General features: G+C 48.7%; 1 protein-coding gene across 1 annotated transcript in view; it reads left to right on the forward strand.

Annotated features, from left to right (window-relative positions):
* Positions 1–3,946: 3,946 nt before the first annotated feature.
* The window catches only part of LOC142295231 (amine sulfotransferase-like), a 171,682-nt gene continuing 163,580 nt past the window's right edge, over positions 3,947–12,048 (forward strand). The window contains exons 1-2 of the mRNA XM_075338324.1: positions 3,947–4,115; positions 4,230–4,438. Coding sequence (XP_075194439.1) covers positions 3,947–4,115; positions 4,230–4,438 — 378 coding nt within the window. The remainder of the gene's footprint in view (positions 4,116–4,229; positions 4,439–12,048) is intronic.

Consider the following 12,048-nt stretch of genomic DNA (forward strand, 5'->3'; position numbering starts at 1 on the left):
AAGCTGATACTGGGGGAGGCTGGGAGGAGAGAGTATGATGCTGGGGGAGGCTGGGAGGGGGGAGGCTGATGTTGCGGAAGGCTGGGATGGGGGGAGGCTGACGCTGGGGGAGGCTGGGAGGAGGGAGGCTGATGCTGAGGGAGGCTGATTCTGGGGGAGGCTGGGAGGAGAGAGGCTGATGCTGGGGAGGCTGGGAGGAGAGAGGCTGATGCTGGGGGAGGCTGTGAGGAGAGAGGCTGATGCTGGGGGAGGCTGGGAGGAGAGAGGCTGATGCTGGGGGAGGCTGGGAGGAGAGAGGCTGATGCTGGGGGAGGCTGATGCTGGGGGAGACTGGGAGGAGGGAGGCTGATGCTGAGGGAGGCTGATGCTGGGGGAGGCTGGGAGGAGAGAGGCTGATGCTGAGGGAGGCTGATGCTGGGGGAGGCTGGGAGGAGAGAGGGGGAGGCTGGGAGGAGAGAGGCTGATGCTGGGGGAGGCTGATGCTGGGAGAGTTTGGGAGGAGAGAGGCTGATGCTGGGGGAGGCTGGGAGGAGAGAGGCTGATGCTGGGGGAGGCTGGGAGGAGGGAGGCTGATGCTGGGGGAGGCTGGGAGGAGGGAGGCTGATGCTGAGGGAGGCTGGGAGGAGGGAGGCTGGGAGGACAGAGGCTGATGCTGGGGGAGGCTGGGAGGAGGGAGGCTGATGCTGAGGGAGGCTGATGCTGGGGGAGGCTGGTGCTGGGGGAGGCTGGGAGGGGGAGGCTGATGCTGGGGGAGGCTGGGAGGGGAGAGGCTGATGCTGGGGGAGGCTGATGCTGGGGGAGGCTGGGAGGAAAGAGGCTGATTCTGGGGGGGCTAGGAGGAGGGAGGCTGATGCTGGGGGAGGCTGGGAGGAGGGAGGCTGATGCTGAGGGAGACTGATGCTGGGGAAGGCTGGGAGGAGAGAGGCTGATGCTGGGGGAGGCTGATGCTGGGGGAGGCTGGGAGGGGGAGGCTGATGCTGGGGGAGGCTGGGAGGAGAGAGGCTGATGCTGGGGGAGGCTGGGAGAAGAGAGGCTGATGCTGGGGGAGGCTGATGCTGGGGGAGGCTGGTGCTGGGGGAGGCTGGGAGGGGGAGGCTGATGCTGGGGGAGGCTGGGAGGAGAGAGGCTGATGCTGGGGGAGGCTGATACTGGGAGAGGCTGTGAGGGGGGAGGCTGGGAGGGGGGAGGCTGATGCTGGGGGAGGCTGGGAGGGTGGAGGCTGATGCTGGGGGGGCTGATGCTGGGGGATGCTGGGAGGAGTGAGGCTGATGCTGGGGGAGGCTGGGAGAAGAGAGGCTGATGCTGGGGGCAGAGAGGCTGATGCTGGGGGAAGAGAGGCTGATGCTGGGGGAAGCTGGGGGAGAGAGGCTGATTAAGGGGGAAGCTGGGGGAGAGAGGCTGATGCTGGGGGAAGCTGGGGGAGAGAGGCTGAAGCTGGGGGAGGCTGGGGGGAGAGAGGCTGAAGCTGGGGGACGCTGGGGGGAGAGAGGTTGATGCTGGGGGGGCTGGGGGGAGAGAGGCTGATGCTGGGGGAGAGGCTGCTGGTGAAGGCGGGGGAGAGCGGCTGCTGCTGGGGGAATGAGGGGCCAATCCTAGAGACAGAGGACAAGGGTTGAGGGATAGTGCAATGACAAAATCGATGGCGGGGAGTGTAAGGACTCAGAATGAGAGGGGGGCAGCATTGGGAGCTCATTATGGAGAAGGGGCAGCATGTGTGGGCTCAGTATGGAGTGGAGCAATGTAGAGGAGTCAATATCAAGAGTGGGGTAGTGTGTGTGTGTGTGTGTGTGTGTGTGTGGGAGGGGTGTCTCAGCATAAGCGTTAGTGTGGTGGTCTTAGTATGATGAATGGGGCAGTATGGAGGTGTCATTATGAAAAAGAGGAAGGCAGCATTAGGAGCTCATGGCGAGGGGCAGCATGCATGGGACATTGTGAGGAGGGGGCAGCATGCATGGGACACTGTGAGGAGGGGGCAGCATGCATGGGACATTATGAGGACGGGGAAGCATGCATGGGACATTGTGAGGAGGGGGAAGCATGCATGGGACATTGTGAGGAGGGGGCAGCATGCATGGGACATTGTGAGGAGGGGGCAGCATGCATGGAACATTGTGAGGAGGGGGCAGCACGCATGGGACATTGTGAGGAGGGGCAGCATGCATGGGACATTGTGAGGAGGGGGCAGCATGCATGGGACATTGTGAGGAGGGGGCAGCATGCATGGGACATTGTGAGGAGGGGGCAGCAAGCATGGGACATTGTGAGGAGGGGGCAGCAAGCATGGGACATTGTGAGGAGGGGGCAGCAAGCATGGGACATTGTGAGGAGGGGGCAGCATGCATGGGACATTGTGAGGAGGGAACAGCATGCATGGGACATTGTGAGGAGGGGGCAGCATGCATGGGACACTGTGAGGAGGGGGCAGCATGCATGGGACATTATGAGGAGGGGGCAGCATGCATGGGACATTATGAGGAGGGGGCAGCAAGCATGGGACATTGTGAGGAGAGGGCAGCATGCATGGGACATTGTGAGGAGGGGGCAGCATGCATGGGACACTGTGAGGAGGGGGCAGCATACATGGGACATTGTGAGGAGGGGGCAGCATGCATGGGACACTGTGAGGAGGGGGCAGCATGCATGGGACATTATGAGGAGGGGGCAGCAAGCATGGGACATTGTGAGGAGGGGGCAGCATGCATGGGACATTGTGAGGAGGGGGCAGCATGCATGGGAAACTGTGAGGAGGGAGCAGCATGCATGGGACATTGTGAGGAGGGGGCAGCATGCATGGGACACTGTGAGGAGGGGGCAGCATGCATGGGACATTATGAGGAGGGGGCAGCAAGCATGGGACATTGTGAGGAGGGGCAGCATGCATGGGACATTGTGAGGAGGGGGCAGCATGCATGGGACACTGTGAGGAGGGGGCAGCATGCATGGGACACTGTGAGGAGGGGGCAGCATGCATGGGACACTGTGAGGAGGGGGCAGCATGCATGGGACACTGTGAGGAGGGGGCAGCATGCATGTGACACTGTGAGGAGGGGGCAGCATGCATGGGACACTGTGAGGAGGGGGCAGCATTCATAGGACATTGTGAGGAGGGGGCAGCATGCATGGGACATTGTGAGGAGGGGGCAGCATGCATGGGACATTGTGAGGAGGGGGCAGCATGCATGGGACATTGTAAGGAGGGAGCAGCATGCATGGGACATTGTGAGGAGGGGGCAGCATGATGTGAGGTCAATGTGTAGATCATATTTCATAATTGAGGAAGGTGTGGTGGGTATAATTTATAAGGGAGGGCAGTCTGTAGTTTATTAGGGGCAGTGTGACAGTCACAGTATATAAGTGGGGACAGTGTGGTGGGAATATTTTATACTCATGCTATGTTTTGATGTGCCCGTGGTGATCCCCATTGGATAAGGGGGGGTTAGTGCCCTTTGTTTCTCATTGATACTTTTTCAAGTGTTTTACAGCGTAGATCTGCCTTAAACAGATGTCGTGTGCGAAAACTCAGTGTTACGTTGTCACTAAGGGGCGCAACCACTTAAAGTGCCTAGGGCAGCACGAAGGCAAAATACAGCCCTGCCTGCATGGATCATCAGACAAGTCTGCCCACTGTTTGTTGGTGGCTGCTTCTGCTCTTCTCTGGCAGCTCAGACTACTCTGATTAGAAAACATGGTTGCAACAGTTTTCCGCACTAAACTTCATCCACAAAGCTAGCTCCCGCTAGCTCCCTTGCTTCTAGCTGTTCCAAGTTTAAAATTTTCATTTGTAATTTAGAAATAAACATAATCTTTTCTATAGTGCTCAATAAACTATCATTGCTTCATCTGTACAGAAATACCCCATTTATATAAAAGGAAATAAAAAAGGCAATTATTACTTTTGTTGTTATAACCTTTATTAATAATTCTTATATGATTTCTATATTTTTAGATGGCACCAACAGACCAAGATGCACTTGATGAAGACATGATGTCTATATCCTTCAAATATAAAGGCATATACTTTACTAAGAAGTATACATCACCTGAATACATAGATGCTGTAGAACATATGGAAATTAGGGACAATGATGTGTTTCTTGTCACTTACCCAAAGTCAGGTGTGTATATTGGTTGAATTTTTCCCAGTGATGGTGTAAGAAAAGTTATTATTTTATTAAAGTTGTAGAAAATTGCAAAATATTAAAAATGTATTAATATTTGCTATTCTGCAGGCACTGTTTGGACACAGCAAATTCTAACCCTAATAATGAATGAAGGCCATCGAAATGGAACGGAACAGATTAATAATATGGAAAGAGCGCCATGGATTGAAAACAACTTTCACAATGTTGATTTCAAAAGCCGTCCATCTCCTCGTCTCTTCACATCTCATCTGCCTTATTATCTAATGCCAAAAGATCTGAGGTTCAGGATGGGAAAAGTAAATCAAATATGTATTTGCTTACAATTTTTCTTATAATGATTCATGCATGGATGATTTCCCAATATTATTATAGCATCTGATGTGAGAGCATTGGATGCGATATGCTAATGACACTCGGCACAAACTCTGCTGCGAGACATAAGTGCAGTCTGATACATCACACGAACCCATGGACTTGTATGGTTGTTCGTGATGTTAAATATGCTGCGATGCTGCAATTTTTTTTCTCAGCCTCATTACAGCTGAGGAAAAATACACAAATCTGCCCAGCATCACTGAATAACATTGGGTTGGGTGCAATCCGGTTGTTTATCGGATTGCACTTGTCCAATCTATACGTTCATTTGAAACTGGCCTTAAATGGAATCTGTCACTAGATTTTTGCTACCCCATCTGAGAGCAGCATGATGAAGGAGTTGAGACAATAATTTCAGTGAAGTATCATTTACTGGCCTGTTTGCTGTCATTTTGATAAAAACATTGTGTTTTATCTTCTTCAGATCTACCAGTTATCTGATTGTTGACTTCTGTAGAACCCTACCGACAGGTCTGATTGGCAGCTTTCCACCCGTGTACAGGGTACACAGAAAGCTGTTAATCAGTGGTGGGAGCGGTGTTGACTACCTGTCAACAAATGCTTGACTATATGGCAGCAGGATTACTAGTCCTCTAGTGCGAAGCTACTGCTGATTAGAAATGAGTGGACCCGTGGAAGTTCTGGTTCACCAGGTTTGGCTGAACATTAGTTAAAAGTTCCGTTATGGACCTGGACTTGACCCAAACTTGACCGTCGACCCCAAATCTCATATAAGTCAATGGGGATCTAAACTTTGCAGCTGTAAATCGGTCATAGTAAGGGTTAGAGGGCTGCAACAGGAAGCAAAATGGGGGTTAGTGCAGGCCAATTGCCCTGTAAACAAATAGAATAGGGAATAAATGATGTGGGGTCCACCCTATTTTTGAAAACTAGCACAGGTAAAGCAGACAGCTGAGGGCTGCAGCCCACAGGTGTCTGCTTTACCTGTGCTGGTCATCAGAAATAGAGGGGACCCCACCCATTTTATTAAATTATTTATTTAAATCATTTAAAAAAATGCATGGGATTCCCCCTATTTTTGATAACCAGCCAAGGTAAAGCAGACAGATAGGAGCTGGTATTATCAGGGTGGGAAGACCAATGGCTATTTGGCCTTCCCAGCCCAAAAGTAGCAGACCGTAGCCACTCCAGAAGTGGTGCATCAATTAGATGTGCCAATTCTGGGGCTTTACCTGGCTCTTCCTGATTGCCCTGTTGTGGTGGAAATTAAGGTAATACATTCGAGGTTGAAGTCAGCTGTGACTTGACAGCTGGCATCAAGCCCAGGGGTTAGTAATGGAGAGGTGTCTATTAGACAAGTGTACAGTTAAAAAAATACACACAGGAAAAAATAGTATATTTGACTAGAGAGTCCCTCATACTCACTCTATCACCAATTTATTGATTAAAAAGAAATCCTTGATGTTCTCATGTAATCTAATGTTGTAATATACCATGACGCCCATTGAATCCTATGGAGCTTTGTTCTCATAACGTTTCTGAGAACAAGGCTCCATAGGTCACGCTTGGTAAGCATCAGGCACAGAATTTATCATGCTCAGTGGTATGATGGATTAAGTGGTATAAAAATGGTGGTAACAATTACTATCTCAAGCAATGGTGAAAGATATCCACCGAACAGATATCCATACAAAAGGAGATTCTCAAATAATGTCTATGTGCCATATGTGCAGTGTGTCCCACATAATTGACTCAGTAAATGTATGAAAAAATCCTCTCAAGTCCTTCTTACTTTAGCTATATTAACAAGACTGTTTAGAAATAAAGTGGGTTGAGTAAACTAGTGTACTTCCCTTAATACCATGTTTTTCCAAAAACAAGACCTCCCTCAAAAATAAGCCCTAGCAGGGTTTTTTAGCATTTTCATAGCAAGGCTTAAATATAAGCCCTGCCCCAAAAATAAGACCTAGTTGCGGTTCAATAATAGAGTGTCCATGCAGCTAAAAAAGTTAAAGAATACTGCAGGATACTTCATTATAGACAGCGGACACACTGCAATCACACTCAACAGACACCGAGCGGGAGGCCCTGCAGTGGATCGTACACCCACACACATCAGATCTCACACCCTCACACATTAGATCACACACACAATCACCCATCAGATCGCACACACACACACTCACCACTAGAGTTGAGCGCGGTTCGTGGTTCGTGGTTCTCCAGTTCGCGGCTCGAGTGATTTTGGGGCATGTTCTAGATCGAACTAGAACTCGAGCTTTTTGCAAAAGCTCGGTAGTTCTAGAAACGTTCGAGAACGGTTCTAGCAGCCAAAAAACAGCTAAATCATAGCTTGGTTTCTGCTGTAATAGTGTAAGTCACTCTGTGAATCAAACTATTATCACATTTCAGTGTATAGTGTGCGTGAACAGCGCCTTCAGATCACTGCTGTTTCTATAATGGCGATCGCCATTTTTTTTTTTTTTTTTTCTTGTCTTCCTTCCCTAAGTGCGCGCGTCTTGTGGGGCGGGCCAGCATGTCAGCCAATCCCAGACACACACACAGCTAAGTGGACTTTGAGCCAGAGAAGCAACGGCATGTGTGATAGGATCTGCATGTCACATGTCCCTGCATTATAAAACCGGACATTTTCTTCACGGACGCCATTATCTGCCTTCTGCGTCTTTGGTGTCAGACATCACTGTCGCAGCTCCGTCTTCCTGAGTCCTATAGCCGATACAGCTGTATGCGCTGCATACACAGCGTTAGACAGCTTAGGGAGAGCACTTTATAGCAGTCCTTTTAAGGGCTCCAACCGGCAGGGTCAGAGAGCCATAGGTGACAGGTCCTGCAAACAGCAACAGCGTCTGTGTAGCCCAGGTCAGGGATTTCCTACCTGCATTTCACCATTAGGAGGGAATAGAAAGGCAGGCTTCCATTCCTCTACCCAGAGCACCACAATCCTGCCACTGTACCCTCTTGTCCTCTGCACACTCCAACTGATAACTAAGCCATTATACTAGCAAACACTCAGTGTACCTAGTGGCATCCTATACGTGGCTATTGGACTTTGCTATAGTCCCACTAGTGCAAAGACATTTGCAGAGCGCGTCTGCCTGCATTGCACACTACAACTCATTCTAAACAAGCCATTATACTAGCAAACACTCAGTGTACCTAGTGGCATCCTATACGTGGCTATTGGACTTTGCTATAGTCCCACTAGTGCAAAGACATTAGCAGAGCACATCTGCCTGCATTGCACACTACAACTCATTCTAACCAAGCCATTATACTAGCAAACACTCAGTGTACCTAGTGGCATCCTATACGTGGCTATTGGACTTTGCTATAGTCCCACTAGTGCAAAGACATTTGCAGAGCGCGTCTGCCTGCATTGCACACTACAACTCATTCTAAACAAGCCATTATACTAGCAAACACTCAGTGTACCTAGTGGCATCCTATACGTGGCTATTGGACTTTGCTATAGTCCCACTAGTGCAAAGACATTAGCAGAGCACATCTGCCTGCATTGCACACTACAACTCATTCTAACCAAGCCATTATACTAGCAAACACTCAGTGTACCTAGTGGCATCCTATACGTGGCTATTGGACTTTGCTATAGTCCCACTAGTGCAAAGACATTAGCAGAGCACATCTGCCTGCATTGCACACTACAACTCATTCTAACCAAGCCATTATACTAGCAAACACTCAGTGTACCTAGTGGCATCCTATACGTGGCTATTGGACTTTGCTATAGTCCCACTAGTGCAAAGACATTTGCAGAGCGCGTCTGCCTGCGTTGCACACTTCAACTCATTCTAACCAAGCCATTATACTAGCAAACACTCAGTGTACCTAGTGGCATCCTATACGTGGCTATTGGACTTTGCTATAGTCCCACTAGTGCAAAGACATTTGCAGAGCGCGTCTGCCTGCGTTGCACACTACAACTCATTCTAACCAAGCCATTATACTAGCAAACACTCAGTGTACCTAGTGGCATCCTATACGTGGCTATTGGACTTTGCTATAGTCCCACTAGTGCAAAGACATTTGCAGAGCGCGTCTGCCTGCGTTGCACACTACAACTCATTCTAACCAAGCCATTATACTAGCAAACACTCAGTGTACCTAGTGGCATCCTATACGTGGCTATTGGACTTTGCTATAGTCCCACTAGTGCAAAGACATTTGCAGAGCGCGTCTGCCTGCATTGCACACTACAACTCATTCTAAACAAGCCATTATACTAGCAAACACTCAGTGTACCTAGTGGCATCCTATACGTGGCTATTGGACTTTGCTATAGTCCCACTAGTGCAAAGACATTTGCAGAGCGCGTCTGCCTGCGTTGCACACTACAACTCATTCTAACCAAGCCATTATACTAGCAAACACTCAGTGTACCTAGTGGCATCCTATACGTGGCTATTGGACTTTGCTATAGTCCCACTAGTGCAAAGACATTTGCAGAGCGCGTCTGCCTGCGTTGCACACTACAACTCATTCTAACCAAGCCATTATACTAGCAAACACTCAGTGTACCTAGTGGCATCCTATACGTGGCTATTGGACTTTGCTATAGTCCCACTAGTGCAAAGACATTTGCAGAGCGCGTCTGCCTGCATTGCACACTACAACTCATTCTAAACAAGCCATTATACTAGCAAACACTCAGTGTACCTAGTGGCATCCTATACGTGGCTATTGGACTTTGCTATAGTCCCACTAGTGCAAAGACATTAGCAGAGCACATCTGCCTGCATTGCACACTACAACTCATTCTAACCAAGCCATTATACTAGCAAACACTCAGTGTACCTAGTGGCATCCTATACGTGGCTATTGGACTTTGCTATAGTCCCACTAGTGCAAAGACATTAGCAGAGCACATCTGCCTGCATTGCACACTACAACTCATTCTAACCAAGCCATTATACTAGCAAACACTCAGTGTACCTAGTGGCATCCTATACGTGGCTATTGGACTTTGCTATAGTCCCACTAGTGCAAAGACATTTGCAGAGCGCGTCTGCCTGCGTTGCACACTACAACTCATTCTAACCAAGCCATTATACTAGCAAACACTCAGTGTACCTAGTGGCATCCTATACGTGGCTATTGGACTTTGCTATAGTCCCACTAGTGCAAAGACATTTGCAGAGCGCGTCTGCCTGCGTTGCACACTACAACTCATTCTAACCAAGCCATTATACTAGCAAACACTCAGTGTACCTAGTGGCATCCTATACGTGGCTATTGGACTTTGCTATAGTCCCACTAGTGCAAAGACATTTGCAGAGCGCGTCTGCCTGCGTTGCACACTACAACTCATTCTAACCAAGCCATTATACTAGCAAACACTCAGTGTACCTAGTGGCATCCTATACGTGGCTATTGGACTTTGCTATAGTCCCACTAGTGCAAAGACATTTGCAGAGCGCGTCTGCCTGCGTTGCACACTACAACTCATTCTAACCAAGCCATTATACTAGCAAACACTCAGTGTACCTAGTGGCATCCTATACGTGGCTATTGGACTTTGCTATAGTCCCACTAGTGCAAAGACATTTGCAGAGCGCGTCTGCCTGCGTTGCACACTACAACTCATTCTAACCAAGCCATTATACTAGCAAACACTCAGTGTACCTAGTGGCATCCTATACGTGGCTATTGGACTTTGCTATAGTCCCACTAGTGCAAAGACATTTGCAGAGCGCGTCTGCCTGCGTTGCACACTACAACTCATTCTAACCAAGCCATTATACTAGCAAACACTCAGTGTACCTAGTGGCATCCTATACGTGGCTATTGGACTTTGCTATAGTCCCACTAGTGCAAAGACATTTGCAGAGCGCGTCTGCCTGCGTTGCACACTACAACTCATTCTAACCAAGCCATTATACTAGCAAACACTCAGTGTACCTAGTGGCATCCTATACGTGGCTATTGGACTTTGCTATAGTCCCACTAGTGCAAAGACATTTGCAGAGCGCGTCTGCCTGCATTGCACACTACAACTCATTCTAAACAAGCCATTATACTAGCAAACACTCAGTGTACCTAGTGGCATCCTATACGTGGCTATTGGACTTTGCTATAGTCCCACTAGTGCAAAGACATTAGCAGAGCACATCTGCCTGCATTGCACACTACAACTCATTCTAACCAAGCCATTATACTAGCAAACACTCAGTGTACCTAGTGGCATCCTATACGTGGCTATTGGACTTTGCTATAGTCCCACTAGTGCAAAGACATTTGCAGAGCGCGTCTGCCTGCGTTGCACACTACAACTCATTCTAACCAAGCCATTATACTAGCAAACACTCAGTGTACCTAGTGGCATCCTATACGTGGCTATTGGACTTTGCTATAGTCCCACTAGTGCAAAGACATTTGCAGAGCGCGTCTGCCTGCGTTGCACACTACAACTCATTCTAACCAAGCCATTATACTAGCAAACACTCAGTGTACCTAGTGGCATCCTATACGTGGCTATTGGACTTTGCTATAGTCCCACTAGTGCAAAGACATTTGCAGAGCGCGTCTGCCTGCGTTGCACACTACAACTCATTCTAACCAAGCCATTATACTAGCAAACACTCAGTGTACCTAGTGGCATCCTATACGTGGCTATTGGACTTTGCTATAGTCCCACTAGTGCAAAGACATTTGCAGAGCGCGTCTGCCTGCGTTGCACACTACAACTCATTCTAACCAAGCCATTATACTAGCAAACACTCAGTGTACCTAGTGGCATCCTATACGTGGCTATTGGACTTTGCTATAGTCCCACTAGTGCAAAGACATTTGCAGAGCGCGTCTGCCTGCGTTGCACACTACAACTCATTCTAACCAAGCCATTATACTAGCAAACACTCAGTGTACCTAGTGGCATCCTATACGTGGCTATTGGACTTTGCTATAGTCCCACTAGTGCAAAGACATTTGCAGAGCGCGTCTGCCTGCGTTGCACACTACAACTCATTCTAACCAAGCCATTATACTAGCAAACACTCAGTGTACCTAGTGGCATCCTATACGTGGCTATTGGACTTTGCTATAGTCCCACTAGTGCAAAGACATTTGCAGAGCGCGTCTGCCTGCATTGCACACTACAACTCATTCTAAACAAGCCATTATACTAGCAAACACTCAGTGTACCTAGTGGCATCCTATACGTGGCTATTGGACTTTGCTATAGTCCCACTAGTGCAAAGACATTAGCAGAGCACATCTGCCTGCATTGCACACTACAACTCATTCTAACCAAGCCATTATACTAGCAAACACTCAGTGTACCTAGTGGCATCCTATACGTGGCTATTGGACTTTGCTATAGTCCCACTAGTGCAAAGACATTTGCAGAGCGCGTCTGCCTGCGTTGCACACTACAACTAATTATAACTAAGTTGCATTGTCAGGGATATTTATTCTTTATTATTCTGCTGTTAATAAAGCTAGACCACCACTGCAATCTTCACCACCTCTCAATTTTTACTACCACATTTTCAGTCCACAATCTTGTCGCAATCAACATGAGTGGCAAAATGAC

The sequence above is a fragment of the Anomaloglossus baeobatrachus genome, chromosome 3 (genome assembly GCF_048569485.1).
Source record: "Anomaloglossus baeobatrachus isolate aAnoBae1 chromosome 3, aAnoBae1.hap1, whole genome shotgun sequence".
NCBI classification, from domain to species: domain Eukaryota; kingdom Metazoa; phylum Chordata; class Amphibia; order Anura; family Aromobatidae; genus Anomaloglossus; species Anomaloglossus baeobatrachus.